The 25,554-nt window shown below is 34.7% G+C and overlaps 1 protein-coding gene across 1 annotated transcript in view; it reads right to left on the bottom strand.

The window, feature by feature from the left end:
- The window catches only part of LOC136040588 (uncharacterized), a 94,431-nt gene that overhangs the window by 35,971 nt on the left and 32,906 nt on the right, over positions 1-25,554 (bottom strand). Inside the window, exons 3-5 of the mRNA XM_065724833.1 lie at positions 21,863-21,998; positions 12,518-12,707; positions 6,222-6,308 (exon numbers count right to left, since the gene is read on the bottom strand). Of these exons, the coding sequence (XP_065580905.1) occupies positions 6,222-6,308; positions 12,518-12,707; positions 21,863-21,984 (399 nt within the window). The 5' untranslated portion in view covers positions 21,985-21,998. The remainder of the gene's footprint in view (positions 1-6,221; positions 6,309-12,517; positions 12,708-21,862; positions 21,999-25,554) is intronic.

Below are 25,554 nucleotides of genomic sequence, written 5' to 3'. Positions count from 1 at the left end.
GTGTTCACTCGACTACAGCGTGGTCTCTATTCATCACCTATATTGGTAAGTAGTAATGTATGAAATTGAGTTTTCATCGAGGACTGACGCTAATCTCACGAAAAGGAAATTAGATGAATATGAAAGTCGTAGAGTAAATTTTAATGAAATTTTGAATAACCCGATAGGAAGAACACCGAATATGAATTTTGATGAAAATTTAGATAATATGATTGATAGTAATTTTGTGGAGGAGTTTGGGCTATGGGATGTTGGGGCTCGGTGGGAGGATGTCCTCCGGGTTGTGCATTTGAATGCTCAAGGGCTGAATTCTTCCCTGGATGATATACAGCTTATATGTATGAATTCTCGCCCTGGAATTATTGGATTATGTGAAACTTTTTTAAATGAAAAGAACCAGCTGCTTATGGATATACCCGGATATAATTCAATATTTCTAAATAGAAAGATAGCAAAAAAGGGGGGGCTAGGATTTTATGTATTGAGTAATCTGGCAGTTGTAAGAAGAGATGATCTGTCTATAAACATTGAACGGGTATTTGAATCTCTGTTCATAGAATTGGCTACTAGCTCCAATGAAAAGATAATAATTGGCGAAATATACAGATCTCCAAGCGGATCAATGAAACAATTTATGGAAATATTAGAGATTGTTCTTGGGAAAGTATTGTCTGAAAAGGCAGAAATAATTTTAATGGGTGATTTTAACGCTGACATGATGGATATGTCATCGAGTCAGGCTTGTGATATACTGGCACTAGTAATCTCGTCTGGGTTAACTCCCTGTATAAATATCCCAACACGAATTTCAAACCAATCTGCAACCTTAATTGACAATGTGTTCTCATCTATACATTCTGTAAAAAATGAAGTGCTACTATCAGATACATCGGATCATTTTCCAGTAGGAGTTTTACTTCCACTCCCCCGGTCTGCCCGCCGAATAGTCCCTGATAATAAACCAAGATTCCGATATACACCAGCAAACATCGAAAAGCTCAAAGATGATTTATTCACTACGTCATGGGAGTTTACAATACCTGAGAGGGTGAGCTTAGAAAATTATAATAAGGCTTTTGATTTTTTTTATGAAACAGTAAAGAAGAAATTTATCCACCATTGCCGAACACCCCAACCAAGTCTTTCTAAGAGATCAACACCCATAGCCCCATGGACTACAGCTGGAATACTAAAGTCAATAAAGAGAAAACAGAACCTTTGGAAAGAGTATAGGAATAGACCAAGTGATGCTAAATTAGAGACTTTTAAACTATACCGGAAAATGCTTAAAACTCTGATTCGAAAAGCTAAAATTACATATTTTTCCCGAAGGTTTGCGGATTGCGGCAAAAATATTAAGAAAACTTGGGATGTAATTAAGGAAGTTACGCAACCATCGGCAAGACCTAGAAAGCTCCCTAAATCACTTAGTGTTCAGAATCAGCTTTTCTTGGATGAAGACCAAGTACGACATCAGATGACTAAATTTTTTGCTGAGGTTGGGAAAACAACGGCGTTAGGTGTGGTTCCTTCTTCAAGTTCTAGAACTTGGAAGCAGTTCCTCGGTCCTTCCTGTGTAAAGTCAATGGTTCTTGAGTCAGTTACGGAGCAGGAACTGATAACAATAATTTCGTCATTGAAAAATTCTTCATCTGGATTCGACCAAATTCCGGCCAAATTAATCAAACAGATTCTTCCCTCAATTATTACACCACTGTGCCACTTAGTTAACCAGTCATTCAAGCTCGGAATATTCCCTCAGCGTCTCAAGTTGGCACGAGTGATAGCACTATTTAAAGGAGGTGACCAGGAGGACCCGGAGAACTATAGGCCTATATCTCTTCTGTCCGTCTTTTCTAAAATATTTGAAAAGGCTATGCTAAAGCGTTTGCTGAGTTTCCTAGACGCGAAGAAGTTTTTTCATCGGCACCAATTTGGTTTTCGGGAGAAGTGCTCAACAGAACACGCATGTAATATGCTTCTTCATTTTGTACGACAGTCTTTAGACTTCGGCCTTATCCCTGCGGCAATATTCCTTGATGTGAAGAAAGCTTTTGACAGCCTCACACACGAGATACTTATTGGTAAGTTGTCGCATCAAGGCGTTCGTGGAGAAGCTCTGTCCTGGTTTTCTTCATTCCTAACTGGCCGATCCATTGCAGTTGAAGCTTCTGATGAGCATATTCCAGTCGAATATGGAGTGCCACAAGGCTCAGTTCTTGGGCCATCCCTTTTCCTCATATATGTCAACGACCTCTATCGACTATTTAGCAACCCACGATCTGATTTCTGTTGTCATTTGTGCCAGAAAGGAGATGCTGTGGTTGAAGCCTTGGATACGCCTGGTCAACATGAAGAACTCTTTGCATTCGCCGACGACACCACCCTGGGGGCTGCAGCACCTGATGAATCATCTCTTATCCTCAAGCTACAATTGATGGCAGAAAATATATATCGTTGGTTTGATGCAAATTTGTTAGCTTTGAATGTAAAAAAATCGTTTCTTCTTATATTCTCCCGCATAGGCAAAAGCTGCCCTACAGTGACAGAGCTTAAAACATCTAAGGGATCCATATCCCGCCCAGCTGACCGGTTTATTCGATTCCTTGGGATACTTCTGGATGAAAATCTATCTTTCAAACGGCATACTGAGTCAATGAGATTAAAGGTTTCTCGAGGCCTTGGAATTATTCGAAAGCTGAAGCGAGTCTTTCCTTTCTCTATCCTTCGTCTATTATATTTCTCTCTTATTTACCCTTATTTATGCTACTGCTCGTCAGTGTGGATGTCAACATTTCCATCTGTACTTACACCTTTACATAATCTCCAACTGAAAGCAGCAAAAGTTCTTCAGTCTACCACCCATATTTCTGTTGAACTTCTGAAGATTAAAGATATTCATACATTACACCTCTCTTTCATTGCGTTTCAGTATTTCCGTGGAGACCTTCCATCAAGTTTTTCCGGGCTTTTTGAAATTGTTCGAAATGTCAGTCCTTATGAAACTAGAAACAAGGATGATGTGCTAGTGCCATCTACCCCTGCAGTGCGCTCGGACTTTGGTCTGATAGTTGCTGTCGGACGTGCCTGGAATTCCATTCCTGTTGGGATTCGACGGTCCTGTACCATAGGATCCTTCAAGAAACGGTTGAAGAATTTTTTAATCAAAAAAAAATAAATTAAATTATAATATTGATCAGTTATTTATATTGTTTAGTTATCAAGATTTAATTTATTTATTTAATTATTTAGATTGAATTTATTTATTTAGATTTGGGTGGTATGAGTGTTGGATCCTCGATGTATATATATTTTTTTTTTTTTTATTTATTTTTTGTAAGTAGGTGGTGCGGAGACCGGTTGTACTCGGGTGAGGATTGGTGAGTAGACTCTAAATATATTTTAAGTGTGAATGTAATTAATAGTTATTTATGTTTTGTTTTGTTGTTTTTTTTTCCCAAATAACGGGCCATTGAGCCCTTTGGGATATTTTTTGTTTATAAATGGATGGATATTGGTAATAAAAGGAACTTGAAAAGGAACTTAAAATAACACAAAAAAAAGATAGAAAATTATGCTAAGGGAACTTTAAAGTTTAAAACTACTGCTACAAAAAGACTAATCTTTCGAAAAAGAAATTATATGCTCATTTATTGTTATTTATTATTCGTTATATTTTGCTACAGGTTTATTCGCTTCTACCCAAACATGCCAGATGATGGTTTCTGGCACAGAGCTAATCGAAAAAGGGGTATAAAAAAGAACTGCAGTGATATATATATATATATATATATATATATATATATATATATATATATATATATATATATATATATATATATATATATACAAAAAGTGGTCATTGCATGTCCAACGGTTAAAAAACGTTGTAGGTACCCTGATCGTGTCAAATCCTCGACATCACTTAACGCCAGATCAGTGGTAGGATGGGTGACCGCCTGGGAAAACCGGATACTGTTCCTATCACTGTTGCCAATATTTGGTACAATTTAGAGGTCCTGGTACAATGAGGTATATTCTGACATTTTAAGCGCAATCCAAAATTTCTGGTACATTTTGGCACATAATGATCGTTTTCACCAGGTCAAACTTCACATTTTTGAAATTTTCTAACTTCTTCTCTAGTCAGCTCTTAGGGATATTAGAAAAAGAAAAAAAACACAGTTCGTCGAGCACAGACTTGACACAAAAAGAAATCTACGCAAATTTCAAACTAATCATTACAAGACAAAAAAGCGCTAATCTCTGCAGGCCAGTGTCAAAAATAAGAGAGGGTGAAGATGTAACTAGAAAAAATTGCTTGTTTGGCAACGCTGGTTAGTTCTTTATGTGCCTCGGAAATAAAACATTATAGTATCCTACACATGCCATAACGCAGATGCTGTAAGTTGCTTTGTTTACGATGTTGGTCGTACCGTCCCATTCGTACCATTGATATTCCATCCCACATTAACAGTCCCAATGGAGCTCTTTGTAAGACAAGATAAAACATTATGAATTTTTTTTTTTAATCAAACTTCAACTTTTATTTATGTATGTGATCCTCTTTTAATTTTTTCCTTCCTGAGATTGTTTAAATTTATTTTTTGTTATTGAGTGTGTCCAGCTATCTTTGTGTTATTTTCTTTTCTTTATTTCACTACCGTTTGAACTTCATAGATTTGTTTTTCGTTTATGTGGACAAACAATAAATAAAACTGCCAGACAAGCTTTATAGATCGACTTGTAAAAAATTTATCTGAAAGAACAAATATGCCGTTTTAAACTTTAGACTTGAGCACAATAAGCACTTGATCTGACAAGACGCTGAAAATTTAATACCCCCCTAAGAAAATGTGAGCTATACGAAAGTCACGAGGAAATATGGAACAATTCGCATGAGTCTCAATATTTTTTAGGGTGAAGGGGCATGTTCGAAGACTTTCTCCATATGAATGTGCCTAGCCCAACATTACAAATTTTTAAAAGAGACGTTTAGTTACTTAAGGTAAAGTATTCGGATTCGAATAACTTTGATAGCCTATTAATCAACATTCTTTCAGTATTAAGGGGCAATGTCACACAAAATACCACTATTTTACTATTTATCAAAAAAGAAATATTTCATAGCCCAGTCTGAGCATCTTCATTTCTTTACTTTTTGTTTTCAGTTGTACTGTCAAAGCCCCAAATTGGCTCTAAGCTTGGCACATTCACAAAGGAGTTTACTAAAAATATGGATTAGTGCCAAAAACTTACAAAATAAACGTTTCTTGAGATTCAACACAAACACACTTTTCTCAGAACCAGCTTAACCGAGTCCAAACTATAAAAAAAAAGAAAAAAAAAGCATTCACCGTATTTTAGCCCGTAAATAAACACACACACACACACAAAAAAAAACCTGTTTTCTATCACAACCCTATTCAAAAGCGGATAATTGATCTCATTATTACGGTTAACAGAAACAAATTACTAATGGTAAACCGGAAATAGTCACAACGCAACAAACTGTTAGATTTACATTGACAACAATAGCCTATTACAACGATAGCCTATTAATCAACATTCTTCCAGTGTTAAGGGGCTATGTCACACAAAATACCACTATTTCACTATTTATCAAAAAAAGAAATATTTCATAGCCTAGTCTGAGCATCTTTACTTCTTTACTTTTTGTTTTCAGTTTTACTGTCAAAGCCCCAAATTGGCTCTAAGCTTGGTAAATTCACAAAGGATTTCGCTAAAAATATGGACTAGTACCAAAAACTTACAAAATAAACGTCTCTTGAGATTCAACACAAACAAACTTTTCTCGGAACCAGCTTAACCCAGTCCAAACTATAAAAAAAGAAGAAAAAAACGTTCATCGTATTTTAGCCCGTAAACAAACACACACACAAAAAAACTGTTTTCAATACCGACCCTATTCAAAAGCGGATAATTGGTCTCATAATTTTGATTAACAGAAACAATTTATTAATAGTTACCCGGAAAGTAACGTCTAGCCTATGTTACTTGCTAACAGGTTAATCCTCCCAACTTCGGTAAAAATAAATGTCCTTGATTCTGGTTTGATAGCTTTTATATTTTGTAAAGATTTTGACAAAATTTTGGCGATTTGGTATTAAGCTCTGTGCATGACCCAGAAATAGTCACAACCCTGCCCACAGTTAGATTTGCATTGACAACAATCTTTATTTAAACTAATGGGTTCATACCTGTGAGGAGGGGACGCGATTGTAAGAATCAACAAGTCTATCGACTGGTTCGTTGAAGGCTGTAGTCAGTTCACCGTCACTTTCAACCTAAAATTCAAAATTTCAAACTTAATTTAAAAAAAGAAACAAAGAATACTAACACCCATAATGAATTTTTTGGAGACCTAATACGAAAAACGAACGAAGACCTACAAATGGAAAATTGTGTGCCCAAACTTTTAAAAATTCGTGGCCAAAAGCAAAACAGGAGTTATAGCTATACTAGAAATTATGTATTTTTATAAATTGTATGCATTTTGTTATTTTTTCAAAGTATTAGAAACGAAAGTTTATTTATTCACATTTCTTAATTTCTGGTAATCTTTATTGAAAAACTTTAACTTCAAGTTCTCGACTCAAACTCAATGTTGTTAGTAAATATAAGAAAGCAAAATGTGATTTTAACATAAAGGGCTAATCACATTTAAAAAAACCGAGTTAAGAAATACTACCTGATAGTTTAAAATAAAAATTATAAAAAAGGAAAAGGAAAAAGCACGAATGAAGACTAAAAAACGCAAACTGTATTTGAACACTAAACAAAGTTTTTGGGGTTTTAGTTAGCGCTTAAGAAAAAGGAAAAACAAAACTTGGTAATCCTTACTTTGAAAGTAATTTAAAAGGAAACAGATCAAGAATACAACCTGAATACAATCCAAAATATCACAAGAGCATATATACACGTGCTCAATTTTGACAAACAATGATCTATATCCAAAGTAAAAATCACAATGTCTCACACTTGTAAATTTACCGTAATTCAAAGATTTTCAAATTTAAAAGATTAATTCACATTAAAAATCCACTTATAAACCAAAAATAAGTTCCATCTCAAACATAGAAATTATTATTTCCAATTTAGTTCTAAGTCTTCGGGATTCTTGAACACGGATACTCTATCTCATTCACTTCCAGATCCCAAATGTCTCCTGAGGTTCTAGGGAACTAGGCAATCGATTCCAACGTACTGAATTCTCGCCAAAGGAGACAGAGGGAAAGAGTACTTGAGAAATGAGCCAAATTTTTTCATAGGTCTTTTCTATTTCAAAGACAAAAGGTCTACACAACAAAGTGCGACCGATCAAGAGACATTTTCAAGCACTTGAAAAGCTAAGGATGTGTAATCAGAAATGCAGGTTTAAATGGCTTTTGAATAGGTTGCAAATAAGGCCCAACTCCATCTCAAGTTTCGCTTTGTATTTTTCTGTTGATGGTACTTGTATGATATACCCCCTGCAGCTCAAGAAGTGAAGTTAGGTTAATCCTAATAAAATATACCCAGGTATGACAAAAATATAATACTATAAGTATTATATAAAAATATAATACTTAGGGGGGGGGTGCAGCATAGCGGGTCTGTAGTCAAAATGTGTTAGCTACAATTATTCTGATATTATGAAATAGGAATTGTTTTCTTACTTCCCACTGTCCAAATACTTTACCCCCTCCCCCTAAGGTGCAAATATATAACCCAAACTATATATTTCCCACCTATTCCGTCACTTCTTTTTATCTTTTTTCATGTTAAGTTGAAAGAAACTAGCGAAAGAAACCGGTTCTTAGTGTGTCAATGCATGAACAACTTGAGCTGCAGTGGATATATCATACAAGTACCCTCTGGATTATAGGTAACGTCCCAAAAGTCATTCCCAGATATTATATATATATATAAAAAAAAAAAAAAAAATCAAGCACACTGAAATATGCACAAATCTTAGCATCAAAATGCATCAATCCAGATCTAAATGGGTACCTGAAGAAATCTGGGGAAGGTAAACAGGAAGGGTGTGCGAAAGCAGAGGATGGATGGTCCCCACCCATTGCACTCCTAGCTGAGGGGCCATTAAACAGAGACAAGCGTAAAGTCCCATGACGTATTCTTTACCTTTTTTCACATCAAAATATACAAGCATAAACAAAATATAAAATCAGGCATTTGGTTTCGATCAATCTACGCCAGATAAAAAAAATGTTGCTAAAGCTAGGTATACTATTTGAGGGAATAATTGATTATGAAAAAAAAAGGCCTTATCTTTTATTAAAAGATGGAAATTTTCTTTTCCTTGCAACCAGAAAAATTCAAATTTGTTTTTTGAAATTTAAATTGAAAATTTAACTAGAAATGAAACCATCGAGCAGTCATTACAGTCGATTAATAATGAAATGTCTTGATCACCAAAAGTCTTCATTACTAGTCTTAATAAATCTATATTTTTCCTGATAGAAAGAACACAAATTATTTTCTGATTTCTATTATATTTGATAAATTCTTTAAATATTTAATTTTACTCTTTTTAGCCATTGGGAGTAATTGCAATTAGTTCTCCCCTGTGATCGTTCTAATTGCTTGTTTAAGTTTCTTGTTATTTTTGTCATTCACACATCTACCAGGGAGGGTTAACATATCTCAACAGAAATTGATAGGAAGTACAAGCTAGTTGAATTAAAATCAAGTAGTTGGGGGTATGAAGCCATGGCTAATTGTGGAAAAAGCCAAGACAGATAGACCGATTGAGTGAGAGGCAAATCTGGCCTAAGCCCTTATTAGGATTGTATAAAAAATTCAGTTAATTTGTTAAAAGTTAAGTCTATCTATCATCCGTCCATGCCCACAACTACTTGATTTTAATTTAAGTGATTTGAATTGAATTCACTTTAATAACAAATGAACCGAATTTTTTTTGTACAATCCTAATAAGGGCTTAGGCCAGATTTGTCTCTGATCCAATCGGACTATCTGTCATGGATTTTTCTACAATTAGCCATGGCTAGTTTCACTTCTTGGCTGTCTGGACACTACCAAGTCCCTGCTGGGGACGTCGAAAGGAGGGAAGGAGAGCGATGGGAAAAGATCTCTACATTTTTATCATTGAGACATCTACCAAAAAGGATAGTCGGATCTTCAACAATTTGTTGAAAAGTAAGAGCAAGGCTTGTTACACCTTGCAGGAATCACAAACTACCTCTTTGGAGGATAGTTCCTAAATTCCTCTCATCATGACATGTAACAAAAATGTAGAGAACTTATCGTCACTTAACGCCAGATCAGTACTAATATGGGTGACCGCCTGGGAAGACCGAGTACTGTTCCTATCAATGTTGCCAACACGGTAAACACTGCTATATTCACAAAAAAATTTTGTACAAAAAACTTGGATAACTAAAAAGGACAAACATGAAAAAATAACTTTTTGCTCGGGAGACCTAGTCGTAAATAGTCGTAAATAATAGTCCAGCAACTTTGAACAATTTAACAAAGTCGCAGCAACATCTCAGGGGATTTGGAGCTGAAGATCTGGTTACGATGTCACTTGCAACCAAGGCTGTATCCAGAGGGGGGGGGGGAACTCCTCCGCCCCCGAAACGTTAGTCCGGTCCATAAAAATGCAACAAAAATGAATATAAACAAATTTTTGATGCCTTTTTGATTTTTTTTTGTAAAGCCCCCCGGGAAGAACCCCAACCCCCTCAAGAAGAAATATCCTGGGTACAGCCTTGCTTGAAAGACATTGAGAATCAACCTTCATACTTTATCTTAATACATACCTGGCAGCTAAGAATGTACTACCAACAAGTAATTCAATTATCTTACTAACTTAAATCAAATTTTTGAAGTCCAAATAAAAAAAATAAAAAAATGAAGGTGATTGATTCCTTTGTTTAAAGCAAAATTAAACCGGAGTGTGGGAGGACAAATAGAAAAATAAACCATGAGGCAAATACTAATAACTAGCAAATTATAGCTTCATCTGTTCCAAGATTTTGGGTTTCTTTATCGCCTAGAATATCAGTTGCACTTTTCCAATTTGATATACAAGCGATCACAAGCGAATACAAGCGATATACAAGCGAACAACTTTAAAATTGAGCTTAAAAAAAGGAAAAGATTTACAAAACAATCAACAAATTTAAATACGGCATTATACTTAGTTCAGCATTAAAACGACCCCCAAGTCTTTTAGAAACAGTTCCTGGACAGTTTAAGCTATGGCAACATTATCTTTACCATACAAAAAAATTTATAATCGCCAAAGTTTAACCTGCAGTTCAATAATTTTCAACATTAAAGATTGGTATAATACATGGCGGTCATTTTCCAGTTAACTTACTTGCCTATCCTTGAAGAATATTGGAGGGGTTTCCAAAATTGCTAACCATTATTAAGACGAAAAAGTTAAAAAGGGTCATCAACGTTGTAAAAAGAAAACTTAGGAAACCTGACATTATTTAAACTTGAGTGAGTGGCGTATAATACACAAGTACTAAAATTCCTTCCCCCTACAGAAAATAAAAGAACAAAATTCAAATAAAATTTACAAATTTGGAAAGCCTTATTTTCCACGGGGGGTATTTTACCCGGGGGTGAGGGGGTATTTTCCTGAAGCTATTTTCAGCGGAGGTATTTTCCACAGGGGGGGGGGGTTGTTTTCCAGGTGGTAAACACCAGCCACCCTATACAAGATCCAGAGAACCGATGGAGTATAAAAAAATATATTAAAATTTAGTACACTATTGCTCTGTAAACTACGATAATCGAAACGTTTTGATGAGGTAACTATAATCAGGCACCCACAATCCGTTTCTTTTTCCTTTCTTTTTTTACTCTTCTTAAATAAACTTCTCAATTCGATCAATTATTATCGCCCTTGTTAAATTGCCCCCCCCCCCCTCCCACAAGTCTTTGCTCTAGATCCGCCTTTGACTATAACATTATGCTAAACATAAACGCCACCTAGAGATCATGTTCAACAAAAGAGGACCAATAGGATAATGGGGACAGGGAGGGTCAAAGTGTGACTGAATACAGATTTCCCTTCTAGTCCTCCCCCTGAAGACGGTTTAGCAAATGATTTTTGGTAACTCTCTCACAAGCTGCAAATGTCAGATAAGACCCTTAAGAATGATGGCAACGATAAGCTTCATCTCCCCTCTCAAAAAATTTTCAGCGTGATTCCTACCAGAACTAGGCGGCAAAGTTTCCCCTATAGGCTCCTTTCAAAAAGTGGTGCAACCTCACGCCTTTCTTAGAAGCAAGCTTATCTATAAAAAAAAAAGAAAAAGAAAAAAAAAAGCGCCATCTAGCACTGGAAAAGAAAACCAAAAAATTAATCACAAAAACCTATTCTTTTCTTTTTCTACTTTGGATCGAACATAATGAACCTTTTTGCCAAAAGGACAGAATATACATATTACCACCACCCCAACTTTTTCATAATCAATTAGTTTAAAAGGAAAAGAATCCGAAGTTCAAATGGAAAAGAACTTCAACTGTAAACAAAATTTAGATCTTCTTCTTCGGCAAGAATTCGAAAGAACTAAAACTGAAGCCAAAATTTAGATCTTCTTCTTCTTAGATAAATTCAAATTAGTATTTTTTTTTAATTTTTCTAGTTGTACTGTTAACACTGCATTGCCAGGTGAACTGGTAATTATCAGTGCCCACTTAAACCATATGAAAGCGCTAGAGTTTTATTTATTTTCGCTTTCGTAATGTTTAGGCAGGAGTAAATAACACACAGCATCATCCAATAGTCAGTTTTCACATAGTAGCGCCAATTCACTAAAATTTCAGAGATTGGGGGAGAGCAAAATATATTTCATAAAATCTAGGGGGTTCGCTTTAGCCAATAAAAACGCAAAAAAAAAGCGTTTTCAATAGAGATACCCCTAGATATTTTCAAAATCTATGGGTAGGGTAAAAAATTCTGGGAAGAAGGGGGCGAAGTCCCTCCCTGTCCCACAACTAATGTACCTGTTTTCATACAGAAGATTTCACAAGAAAATATATTTTTCGTTAAGTAACCTTTAAACTCTTTTAAAGGAGTCTGTAAGGGAAAAAATTTCTTTAAAAGAAAAAACATAGATGTTTCGTTGACTCGTTTTTGAAGTTGAGAGAAGTTTTGTCCTCTTAGATTTCAATAAAAAATTGTCAAATGTTTTTTTATTCAAAATAATTTTTAAGTTGTCTAACTCCACGTTTGATTTTGATGCTGCGTTGGTTGAATCTTGCAAATTCTATAGTTTTGCACAGACTGCGTTAAGTTTTACTTAAAGTTTTAAGTTTTACTTTTTTTAAGTTTTACTTAAAAAGAAAAATTATAGCCTCGAAAATATTGTTTTCTAGAGAAAATTTTGTATGCTCAGCTTTATATTGAAAACTTATAAATATTCTTTGAAATTATTAAAGATCTTTCAAATATTAACTGTTCAACCCTGATATTCAACCAATTGTACCCGTATATATTAAAAAGACTTACCAGAAGTTCAGTTGAAACGAGAGCTGAATGCAAGTCTTCAGATCTGAAATTATCAATGTCGATTTCGGCAAGATTGACATCTAGCGTTCTGGATAAAGCTTCGTACTGAGCCAACTGTCCATCAATAACAGACAGCCTTGAACGGCTTGAAGCAACTTCAGGGTTGTCTTGCTGTTGTCTCTGATAACTACTGAAATAAAAGCTTCAATTGTATTAAATATACAGAGGGTACATAAACTACTTATTTTATCTAGGTTTAGTATTCTTTAGATGTTCGCCATGCCTGTTTTTTTTTTTTTTTTTATTTACAGCTAGCCATAATAATATAAGCCATTTCACCGCCATCTACGAAAAAGTAGTAGAGCAACAGTTGAGAAAAAGAACACAAAATTGAATTAAAATAGAACAGAAACTGGAATAAGAAAAAAATAAAATAAACACCCAGGTTATGGCTGAGGACGAATATTTTCTAGAAAGAGTAACTTTTTAGCAATGACTTTTCGCAAATATTTGACTACATCTTAACTAAATACCCATATGCAATTTATAAGGGACCCACAAGAAAACTGAGCAGTTGATGGCTATGTAAGCTAATGAATCAGTTCATCATTGGTAAATCTATGAATGATTCAGTCGTGATTAATTTTACAGATTTAATTAAGTTCAGAAAGAACCAATACATGATACTACTTGATATCCTACTATGGTTGGCTAGTGAGACTTTGTGTGTGTTCATTTTTGGATTGGACATGCATTTCTTATGTAAGTGAATATATTCTACTGAGCAAAAAAAAGCGAAAAAAAAACGGGATCAAAAGTTAGCCTTTATAATAGTATTGTCTGCTGCAAGAAACTGGTTATTTTTGTCTTCATAACACTTAAGTGGGTAAACGTTTATTTTTGTTCCAAGTGCTCTAAACTAGAAACTATACAGCGAAGGAGCATAGTTTCCAGTTTAGAGCACTTATAAATGCTAATTCTAGAAGCGCATCCATTTCTGGTTGACCCTCCTCCTCCATGGGGCAAACTAAAATGCGTTAAGTGGGCTTGCTTACAGGTAACACTACCTATAAAGAGAAACGTATTAGTCCATGAGTCTATTTTTTTTAGTTTTATCACTCTTTGTTGAATAAATATAGAATATAGACCTCGTCCCGCTACCCGTGGGGCTCATGGACTAATACACTTCGCTCTATGGGTAATGTTACCTGTAAGCAAGCCCGCTTTATGCATTTTTAATCTCAATAGAGGGGGATTTTAGAAAACAAAAAAATGGATGCGCTTCTCTAATAATGACAAAGAAGCAATATGCGATCATCAGAATCTTGCTATATGGCACAAAACTAGACATTTTCCCTTAAGTGGGCTGGGTTTTCACAGCGAGCCGTAATAGCAAAAACTGTCAGTCGCGAATATCTAATGGAAAACGAAACTGGTTTTTAAGATCTGTTAGAGAAAAGAATTATAGGCTAGAGAAAATTATGGTGAATATCAATCGAAAAAGAATCGAACGCTTCCAATTGACCACGCTTCCATTGCTCGAATCAACTTATCTCATAAGCTGGCACTGGGTCTTGTTCTCAGTAATAATTTTTCAAGGTTTTCAAAAATGTCATTGATTTTCTAAACTTATTGGTTTAAAAAAAAAAAGAGAATAGTGGAATTCGCCCTTTAATTAAGAGCCATGCACGGGAAAAACCACTATCAAAGAACGCTTTCCTCGAGTAGCCTGGACTCGCTTTCAAAGTCTAGCCAATTTTCGTCTTCTCATGCATATCGGTCTAGCACCGTCCCGATAATCACATGAATCACGATATCAGTTCACCAGTGAACTCAGAAATGACTACTTTAAGTAGACACGGAGTAAAAACTTCAAATTGTCTTCAATCATTATTACACCGTTGGTCACTTTAGATACAACGATATTTCTATTATCATAATTAACACGAGCTTTTAGTTTCCATCAACACGACAAAAATACTGAACATTTTTACTTTAGTCCTTATGGTCATCTATACATATTACTCCCCTTTTAAACTATTGACATGTAATAAATACTTTTGTTAATCTTTTAATAATGAGCCAAATTGTAAATTTAAATAATCACCATGTGTAATTTTTTTTCTACGTCATACGAATCAAAAACTTCATTTTCTTAAGTTTTTGATGAATTTTGTCATAGAACAGTGATTTTGGATAATTAGTTGTACTTTTAAACTCTAGCCAAACTGAGGAAACCAGAGACATCTATTTTATTTAATTTATGTGTACTTAAGAAGGATCAATTTCTCTGCAAATGGAGAATCGATTTCTCTGCAAATGGTTGTTTTGTCGATTGATATTTTATGATATTTTTATTGATATTTTAATGGTTGATATTGTATGTTTAAAACTTTTTTAATGTCCTCCCGACTGATCACTTCCAATACCCAAAATGCAGGTACCTCTTCCCTTCTCTCTCTTTTTTCAATTTATATATTCCACTTGCTTTGATTGGTTTGGTATGTTTTTCTCTTTTTTTCTTTTCTTTTTTCACTTTTTTTTTACTATATTCATTTATTAATTGATTTTAGTACATAAGCAGATATATCATTATTTTGCTTTTGTTGTTTTTCGTTTCTTTTCTTTTTTCTATATTCATTTTTTTTCACTTCCTTTATTAATTGATTTTGCTACGTAAGCATATATGTCATTGTTTTGTTTTTGTTGGTTTTCTTCTATATTAATTGATGTAATGTTTAGTCTCCCACCATCACAGGCCAAAGAGCCTTTGTGGGGTCTAATGCTTGTAATTTTTCTTTATTTTCTCTTAATAAATAGATTGATTAATTGATTGATTGATAGATAGAATGTCTATTCAGTAGAAACTACAGTAAAGCTATTTAGAGTGCTCTTACAAAATCAACATTAATCACACCTGTCATACGTCAACAAAAAAACAACAAAACAGCAACTATTACAAACTATTCTTTTTTATTTTTCTTAGTACTAGTGCCAGTTGATAGTGAAAAGGCTCTAGGGGTTCTGGTTGCAAAACAAAGCGGGGGTTTTCATTCTTCGAATAAATTTGCCGAACATTAGAATTAGCTTTCTCCTCCTCTCAGACAAGGTCTTCAGTTCGAAGAGACGCGTTTTTTTATTTTTTAATCGAGGCTTATAATGAGGGGCATATGTCCCCATGGCTGATATTTTGTTCTTCTTGGTCATAAAGTCGCCAACTAGAATATTTTTATTAGTACCTTCCCAACCTAACCAAAACTTGGGGGCTTCCTTATTCATAAAGAGCCCTACTCACTATATATGTACCCCATCCTTCTAACCTGAAAAAGCAAATTCTGTTATTTTTTAGCTTCATAGCCCTGGGATATGCCTCTCTGAAACTCCTAAAAACTACAGTTCAAAGCGTTTGAATTCGTCAGCGTCAATATTACAGTTTTCTTTCAATTTTGTAATGTTCTTTCAATGGCAAAATGTTCCACGTCGCAAATTTTTATATTATTTAAAGCTCTGGAATTATTATGTCCTCAGTGGCATCCATTCACAAAAATTTCGTGGGGAAAGGGAGGGAGTAAATCTATTTTCAAAATTTATGGAAGGGTGTCAAATCCGTCATTTTTTAGATTTCTCACTGGAAATATCTACAAAAGGCATTTTTCAACGAAAGTACCCCTTAAAAAATATATTTTTCAAATTCTAGGGGAGGAGAGGGCAAAATTCAGGGGGAAGGCATATAACCCCTAGAGGTTGCAAATGTACCCAATGGGTTCTACAACTTGTCTTTCAGGTTTGATTTTCGGTTCTCTGGGATGATACCGGTAGTGTTTCTGGAGTCCTTCCAAAAAGAATGCATCCATTTTTAGCAATATGCCTCATAGAAATATGACTTCATGAGGATGACAATCCTTTTAGGATCTTTTTATATTCCGTTCCAACCTTTTAAATTCCATGCTAGCAAATCTCGAATTTTTCAACTTTACACCAAGACCAAGCCTACCTCCATTTCATATACACAGTAGCTACAGCGTTGCTCATATATTATAACGCCATACCTACAAATGGAGGGGGGGTGATTTTATTAAGACTTGATCTTTGCCTCTTTAAAGCACACCATTAAATGAGTTTTTTTTAAAGATATAAAACATTTTGGCATAATGGTAATCTTTTTACATCTTGGGAACCAGATTTGACCCAAAAAAATGGGTTAAACCAAATGACAGGATGGGTTGAGTTGAGGAACATACGCTAAATATATAATTTTTTACAAAGGTATTATATAAAATCTTTTGAAGTAATCGCAGCGATAGGTTTCCAAAACAGTATATGCAGTAAGTAGATAAACATAGTGCGGACCCTTAACAATGTGTTAAAAAAATGAAGTTTCCAAAACTGTCTAGTAATTATCGTACTTAGAAACTCCTGTTGCTCTCACTAGAAGACAAGCCCCTTGAGGCAAACAGCTACGCACTCTCCTCTTCCATCACACCAGCTCATAAATTCCCTCCTTACTTCCTTTCATACATTTTCCTTTTTTCCTTTGAATGAATTCTTACGACCTCTTCTCACCTCACTCAAAGATGGAAAGTTTTTTTAATCCCAGCTGGATCACCAAATGCCACAATTTTGGGCAACTTATCATCCTTCATCCGTACAAGATAACCAGCTTAGCCCTTTTATTATTATAGCCCTAGACAGCAGGCACGAATCCCATTTTTCGTAAAGCTTATTGTTTGAGATAGATTCGTTTAAGTAAGAACCTATAACTATTCTTAGACGATTCACCTAGAAAACATATAGAATGTCTTCCTCAAACATCTAAGAGCCATGCCTAATAGTTCTGATTACCAAGGCTTCTAGTACTCTAATCTAAGTCCTAGGACCGATCTTTCTATTCCTCCAAACTTTTTTCACCAAGGGAAAACTAGTTGCCCCTTGGTTATTTTACTTTTCAGACCCTTCACCTTGCTAATAATGCTACCTAGTAGGGGGAGTTAAGAACTTATTTTACTCTTCATCCCCAGAAGCGTATTTATCAGATCTTACCTTTTAATTATGCAGAAACAAATGGCTAGTTGCCCTCCAATCTGTTTGGTCACTTAAAAGGACACTAGAACTTTTTATTTTATTCCAACAAATTCTCTCTCGATCTTCTAGGATTCCTCGTTCGATACGATTATCCATGGGAAAAAAACAAGCAACAAACATCTGTGATTTTTTTTTTTTTGGCAAAAAGCACAAAATTTTAAATTTGTGTGAACGAGAGCTTGAAATTCATACAGTCGGGTTTTCTAGTTGGTTTTTAGTTAGGGAGGGGGGAGGCGATGCCTCAAATGGTCATTTTCTCGATACCTAGCATCACTTCATTCTTAATTCTTCCATAAACATTAATTCTCAAACTTACTCTTGCACTGACTTCACGAAACGCAACAAAATTCATTCCTTAACGTAACAACCTATTTTGCAAACATTAAAAAAAGTAACTCACACTTTCTTTCTGAAAAAAATAATGTTTTTTTTATAAATTATAACCCAGCTAATTTCTAATTAATTTTAATTTAATTTAATCTATTTTTAATTAATTAAGGCTTATTTCAAATGCAAGTCAAACTTCAGACTCCTGCAATGTAAAAGCCAAATTCAAAATTGTTTATTGTTTTTTTTTTTTTAATTAAGTTAATTTTGTGTTTATTACTATTATTATGACGAGATGCTTCGTTTATTGTGTGTCCTATTATTTACGCATTCAACCTTACGAGCTCTACTCTCTGTTGGGGGTTAATGTTTTTTGTATTTTTAAGTATAGAAAATAAAGTATTTACCTATCTATCTACATCATTTTTTATTAGCGTCATCGATATACGGCTACTTATAAGGTGACGTCTATCCAGGACAGTCTACTCAGCACCCCCTTTTGCACTCTGAACTAACAAATCCAAGAAAAATTATTTCCTTTTCCTAACATTTTATTTTGAAAGAACCCAAAAAAAGTAACTCATACTTTCTTTTTTAAAAAATAACCAATTTTTTTCTGATTTATCCTAGTAAGATTAAGGTTCGTTTCAAATGTAAAAGTTGAACTTCAGATTTAAAAAATTCAAAAGCCCAATTTTACATCAGCATTGTGAATTAAGCCTACTTAAAAAATAAAACACTATTCAGAAAAGCTCTTAATTTTTGTAACCCGGAAACTAGTAGTTCACTAGAAATGATTTGTAATCGTTAAAGATTTTTGTTAGCCAATCAGAAATTTTTCCACAATTTTTCATGCAATCAGGAAATTCTGTGAAAAAATCTGATTGATTAAAATTAGCGAGGGATAATTTTCAGCATTAGCAGAATCTCATTATGAATATGCCTGAGTATACAAAATGAAAATTGAAGTAAGTAATGTGGTAAATGGGATCCCCCACACGGGTGAATAAATAGATCAAGTAACATTATTTCGCCTTTCTTCATACAATTAGACAAAGGATACGGTTTTTTCAAGCAAAAAAATAACTACATATAAACTGAACACTAGCATCGCACATTCAAGAAATATAACTGTGAACAGGCTATAACAAAAAAACAACAAAAAAAATGGTACTTGTATGGAGATAATAAGCATAACCTGAGTGAAATATACTACTAAGCAGATATTTATTAAATTAAACATTTAATATATAGAGTTGGTTAGGTTAGGTATTTAATATAATGCGTTCTGAGCTGCCTGCTTTCCATAATTCTCTGTTGTAAGTTCCATGATTTTGTTACTAAAGTATTATATTCTTGGGATTTTTCATTAGAATTAACCTAACTTCACTTCTTGAGTTTCGTCACTCATGTTGCAAAGTTTGGTCGCTATACCATACACGTGCCGAATAAACATTGCCTTTGACCTTTAATCAAACAGTTCGGCTCAATAGTAAACGAAACTCTAAAAAACGGAATTTTGATGCTAAAATATACATCAAAAGAATCAGATTTTCATGCTGATTTTAAATATATAAGTTTCATCAAATTTAATCTTTGTCATCAAAAGTTACGAGCCTGAAAAAATTTGCCTTATTTTAGAAAATAGAGGAAAACACACCCTAAAAGACACAGAATCTTAACGAAAATCACACCATCGCATTCGGCGTATCAGAGAACCCTATAGCAATATTTTCAAGCTCCTATCTACAAAAAAATGTAATTTCGTATTTTTTGTCAGAAGACAAATCACGGGTGCGTGTTTATTTGTTTGTTTTTTTGTTTTTTTCCCCAGGGGTCATCGTATCTACCAAGTGGTCCTAGAATGTAGCAAGAGGGCTCATTCTAACGGAAATGAAAAGTTCTAGTATCCTTTTTAAGTGACCAAAAAATTGGAGGGCACCTAGGCCCCCTCGCACGCTAATTTTTTCTCCAAAGTCAACAGATCAAAATTTTGAGATAGCCATTTTGTTCCGCATAGTCAAAAACCATACTAACTATGTCTTTGGGAATGACTTACTCCCCCACAGTCCCTGGGGGAGGGGCTGCAAGTTAAAAACTTCGACCAGTGTTTACATATAATAATGGTTATTGGGAAGTGTACAGTCGTTTTCACGGGATTTTTTGTTTTGGGGGTGGGGTTGAGGGGAGGGGGCTATCTGGGAGGATCTTTCCTTGGAGAAATATGTTATGAGGGAACAGAAATTCAATGAAAAGGGCACAGGATTTTCCAAAATTACTATAAAAAAAAAATGAAAAAAATAAACATGGAAAAGTTTTTTCAATTGAAAGTAAAGAGTAGCATTGAAACTTAAAACGAACAGAGATTATTACGCATATGAGGGGTTATAAAAATGCTTTAGCATAAAGAGCGAGGTATTTAGGAGGAGATAAATACCTCGCTCTTTATGCTATAGTATTCTTAGTAATATCAACTATTTATTCTACGGCCTTTCTGATTCAGGGGTCATTCTTAAAGATTTGGGACAAAACTTACGATTTAGTGTAAAGAACGAGGTATTAACGAGGGTACAAAACCCCCTCTCATATACATAATAAAAATTAAAGAATATAAAAGTTTGTTACGTAAGTTAATTCTTAAGTTATGTATATTTTTTACTAATAAAAAAAATCGTTAAAAATTAAAATTCATAGTTGCCTTTTTATGTAACCGAAAAATTCCATGGCAACTAGGCCTCCTTCCCCATCCCTTATCTCTCAAAATCACCTGATCAAAACTAAGAGAAAGCCATTTAGCCAAAAAAGGAATTAATATGCAAATTTCATTTTAACAATTTATGTGTGGAGAGCCAAAATCAAACATGCATTAATTCAAAAACGTTCAGAAATTGCATAAAAAAACAAGTTTTTTAACTGAAAGTAAGGAGCGACATTAAAACTTAAAACGAACAGAAATTACTCCGTATATGAAATGGGTTGTCCCCTCCGCAATCCCTCACTCTTTACGCTTAAGTTTGACTCTTTGCCACAATTCTGCTTTTTAAAACAGTTAGAAGCTTTAGCGTAAAGAGCGAGGGATTGCGGAGGGGACAACCCATTTCATATACGGAGTAATTTCTGTTCGTTTTAAGTTTTAATGTCGCTCCTTACTTTCAGTTAAAAAACTTGTTTTTTATGTAATTCCCTAAATAAAGGGAATTACTTCACAACCCAAGATTCTCCAGTGACTGCACAGAACCTCCAACCGGCTTATGCTTCTCAAATGTACAGTTGTACAGCCATGGTGGTCATGGCTGTACATGCATAGTTACATCCTTGCCGTATAAAAATTTCATGTGTCTCATTACGCAAAGAGAGACAAACAAATCTAATTATTTTTATGGAACTGTGAAGTTTACTATAAAATGCTGCCCAGTATATATAATAAAATACTATTGGTCCAGAGTTGGAAGATCCTCCCTCACTCCCCAAAACTTTTCTGGCACCCACAATCCGTGTTTTTTTTTCTGTTTTTCCAATATTTTTTCGATAGACTTGTCAATTTGGTCAAATATTGGCGCCGATATTACATTGGGCCTACCCCCCCTCCTCCCAAGATTTCGAGCTCGATCCGCCTTTGGGAAACTCAGGGTAGTCACAAGGAAATTCGGGTTACTAAAAGTGGTTTTTCCACGCAATCTTCTTTATTGGGTGTATACACAGAGGGGGGCTACCCCTCCCCACTCTAACAACTGATAATTTTTTATAATTTTCTTAATGAAATTTACATATTTTTTCCTGTTCCAAAAAATCACCCTCCCTCAATTCCTACATGAGCGCCTGGTACATTTTTATTAGTGTTTCAAAATTCTTGCCGAATATTTAGTATTGTTGAAGAGAAAACACAATTTTACAACAATTTCAAAGAAAAAATCAGAACAAGAGCAACCTACTAACCCTGATTCAGAGAACCACTGATAATCCGTAGTTCCATCATTCGATGTAAATGAAGACTCTTGTGCTGTCGGCTGCGACGAAGGACTGAACAACTTAGAACGTAGAACACGCTCACCGCTCATTCTCGAGGAGCAAACTGCAATATATATAATATATAATGACTAAACGTACTTGTGGGGTAACTTGCCACGTCATGACACCATTTTTTACTGATCTTGCTTGGACTAAATTATGGTAAGATGACATTTTCCACATTTTGTCATAGTTTTTTTCTTCTAATTAATTCATCATTAAAAGTGACAAACATTTTGAAACTTTTGACAGATTATTGACACACGATACATTTCTAAAATAGTTCTAGAGAAAAATACCCACCTAGCAGAACAAGGATCTGAAACTTGATCTTTTCAAATTACTTTTTGAGTTGGTTATTACATTTGTTTAGACAAGTATGAAAAATAGTACCCAAACAATGTTCACTGACATAACTTGAAGAGAATATAAGGCACTGCCAGGATCCAAGGAGGGCGGCAATGTTCCCTAGAAAAGTAACAGCCGTGCTCTAAACATCCTCAAAAGCGAGCGTAAAGATTAGTTAACACAGACGAAGGTAAATTCCTCCTTCCTCAGAAAAACTCACTAGTTATACTTCATGATCAGTCTTCATGAATCAGTCATGATTCAGTCTTTGACCCATCTAGATCAAAACTAGTTTATATTTTTTGGCCAGTTTTCACAGAGGATTGTTGTTTGGATATTTATTTCATTGTGCAAGTATTGAAATTGCGTATAATGTTGTATAGCGCTGTAAACAATTTGCTTTGGATATTTGAATACTGTGGATAATTGAAATTGTGTGCAATATTGTATAGCGCTGAACAATTGGCTTTGGATATTTGCTTTGGATAGTTGGATATTATTATCCAAAATTGGCGTGTTTTAATCCACTCGGATATTCTCGTGAGGCTCGGCCCTCACTTAGAGATAACTCTTTTGCTGTTTATTTTATTTCTGGTTTTAATCATGTCATTCAACCAGTGTGAAGTCGCTTTTACGAAATTCAAGGGTTATCCTCTCTGGCAAGAAAGAATCGTCAAAGCTAGTAAAGATACACGTGGCAAGCCAGTCTATATGTAGATGATCGGAGTGATGAGGCTTTTGACCTATTTATAACACATGGGAATCTAGTGAATAAACTTCAAAGAACAGCAATTCTAATTTTTATAACCATAAATTTGAGGATAGCAAAGGGAACATAAAAGAAACGTGGAGGACAACAAATACCTTATAAGTGACAAAAGAGATAAGAAGAATGAAGAAATGTGTTAAGCGGTTCCAACGTGATGATAAAAGTGCAAATGTTTCTCGAATATTCGTCCTGAAGTACAAGTTAGTGTTTATGACAAATATCAAGAAATGCACGGTAGTAATTACAGTGATATAAGAGGTGAATCTCTGAAAATGAATTTTAATTTGTTTACTAGTGAGGAAGTGAGTAAAATTGTCAAGTCACTGAAATCTGATTCAGCTGGAGTGGATCGCTTAACTCTTCGAGGGCTTAAAGCAATTTTAGGGTACATACTACCCTGTCTGGTATTTTTTATTAATCTTTCTCAAGAAAGGGGTAAGTTCCCTGAACAGCTTAAAGTCGCGAAGGTCATACCCTTTAAAGTCGCGAAGGTCATACGTTTTAATCTTCAAGATATCGGTGTAACAACTTTTGCTGATGACACAGCTTTCACAGTGTGTGCTAAATCAATCGAAGAGGTTGTGCTGAAAGCAAATGATGTGTTGAGAAGGTTGGAGGTTCTTATGAACCTTAGCTTGCTGAGTGTCAACGTGAAAAAGTCATTCCTAATGACTTTCTGAAGAGTTGGCATGCCAGTTGATGCTAGAGATCTAGTTATTTTATCCGAAAAGCCTATTCAACAAGTTCATATAGTGCGATACTTAGGATCTTTCATTGATTTAAACCTTAGTGGACACATCAAAGTGATGTTATTTCTTCAAAAATTGCCCAAGGAGTTGGAATGATTCGTACATTGAAGCAGTTCTTGCCAAAGCAGATTCAACTATGATTTATCACTCAACTGTTTACCCATATATGTCATATGGCTGTCTGATTTGGACCAGCAATTTTTACAGTAACTTCAAAAGAGTACAGATTCTTCAGAACAATGGCTTGAGATCATAGGCAAATATGTCAAGGATGTGAATGACACAAGTACTTTTTTCAGTCTTTAAATTTGTTTAAATATAGGATTATCAAGCAGCAGTTTTCGTTTTCCAGTGCGTGCATAATTTAGTCCCAGGTGTTTTTCGAGACAATTACCGTGCTAACAGTGATATTCATGAATATGATACGAGGGATAGTGATAAATTGGTGATTGAGCTTAAGAGTAGCACAAGATCAGGATTTCGATTAAAGTTTCTTGGAACTGCAGTCTGGAATTCTCTACCAGTGAGCATCTGGGCGGCTGAGCATCTTCTAGAGTTTAAGAGAAAGTTAAAAGATTATTTAATAAAGAATGGTTGAATTTGTACTCATCTTTGAGGAAATAGGAGGTGGTAGGGAGGTCTGATTGATTGGGGATGGTAAGGAGGAGTGGGTGGATGGATGGTCGGGAGGAGTGTATGGATGGGTGTTAGTAAAGGAGTAGTGTTGTTGAGTTTTTTTTTGGGGGGGGGGATATTGTGAAGGAGATTGATCTTCTTTTTTTTCTTTTTTTAACTTTTTTTGTATGTTTTTTCGTTTTCTGTTAGTTATTTATTACGTGATTTTTGGTGTCTTTTGAAAATGGCTAATTTTTCCTACTGCACGCCAACAAAAACGTATGTTTTTCCATCAGTGCAGTATGTGGTTATAATTGTGTTTATTAATAAAGTATCGTATCGTATACTCATTATTCTATATACAATTCTGAGGAAGAAAAACCGGCTCATTAAACTTCCGAGTTTTCGTCACTCAAAGGGTCTCAGGCTAAGTGTAGCTCTCGAGGTAATTCATAGCCACTTGAAACCTTAAGAGTTCGTACTTGAGAATAGCAGCGACATTAACAATATCTTGGAGGCTGTCCTAAATTCCTCCTGTGGTTTTCCAGCAAAAATACTGAAGACTGCTAATCAAATAAAAAATAAAAACAAGTGTTAAAACTACCTATGTAACTAGGCTTTTTAGCAGCAATCTTCGTTAACTTATTGGAATCTAGGATCAGATGGAATGGTAAATTTCCCTATGATTCTCACTAATGAGATAGCTAAGAAATTGAAAATTCTTGGGATCGTATCATATCATAAATCCAAATATAATATTCATTTGCGTCGGAAATCAGCTTAAAACCCTAACGTGCAATATATACCCAGAGTTGCATATATGCACTGAATTCTCCGTTTAAGTCACCCTTTTCTTCAAATTGATTTAACAGTATTCCAAAATAAAAGAGTATTCATTTCCAGAGTACAATTCAGGGTATATATTTGAGCATTAGGGGTGGGGAAAAAATTAATTTTAAATTCTACATTTGAATTCAGGATGAAATTCTGATTTTAAAGGTACATCTATTTCATAACTAATTCGTTAGTGAATTAATAAGAAAATCTAGCAGAATTGTAAAACCTGACGTTTCTCAATATCTATTTATTTAGCTCAGCATAATTTATTATTTTTTACTTACCTTCATCAAATGGCTCAA

Source organism: Artemia franciscana, chromosome 21 (assembly GCF_032884065.1).
Source record: "Artemia franciscana chromosome 21, ASM3288406v1, whole genome shotgun sequence".
Classification (NCBI taxonomy): domain Eukaryota; kingdom Metazoa; phylum Arthropoda; class Branchiopoda; order Anostraca; family Artemiidae; genus Artemia; species Artemia franciscana.
This window is presented reverse-complemented; position numbering and strand designations above follow the sequence as displayed.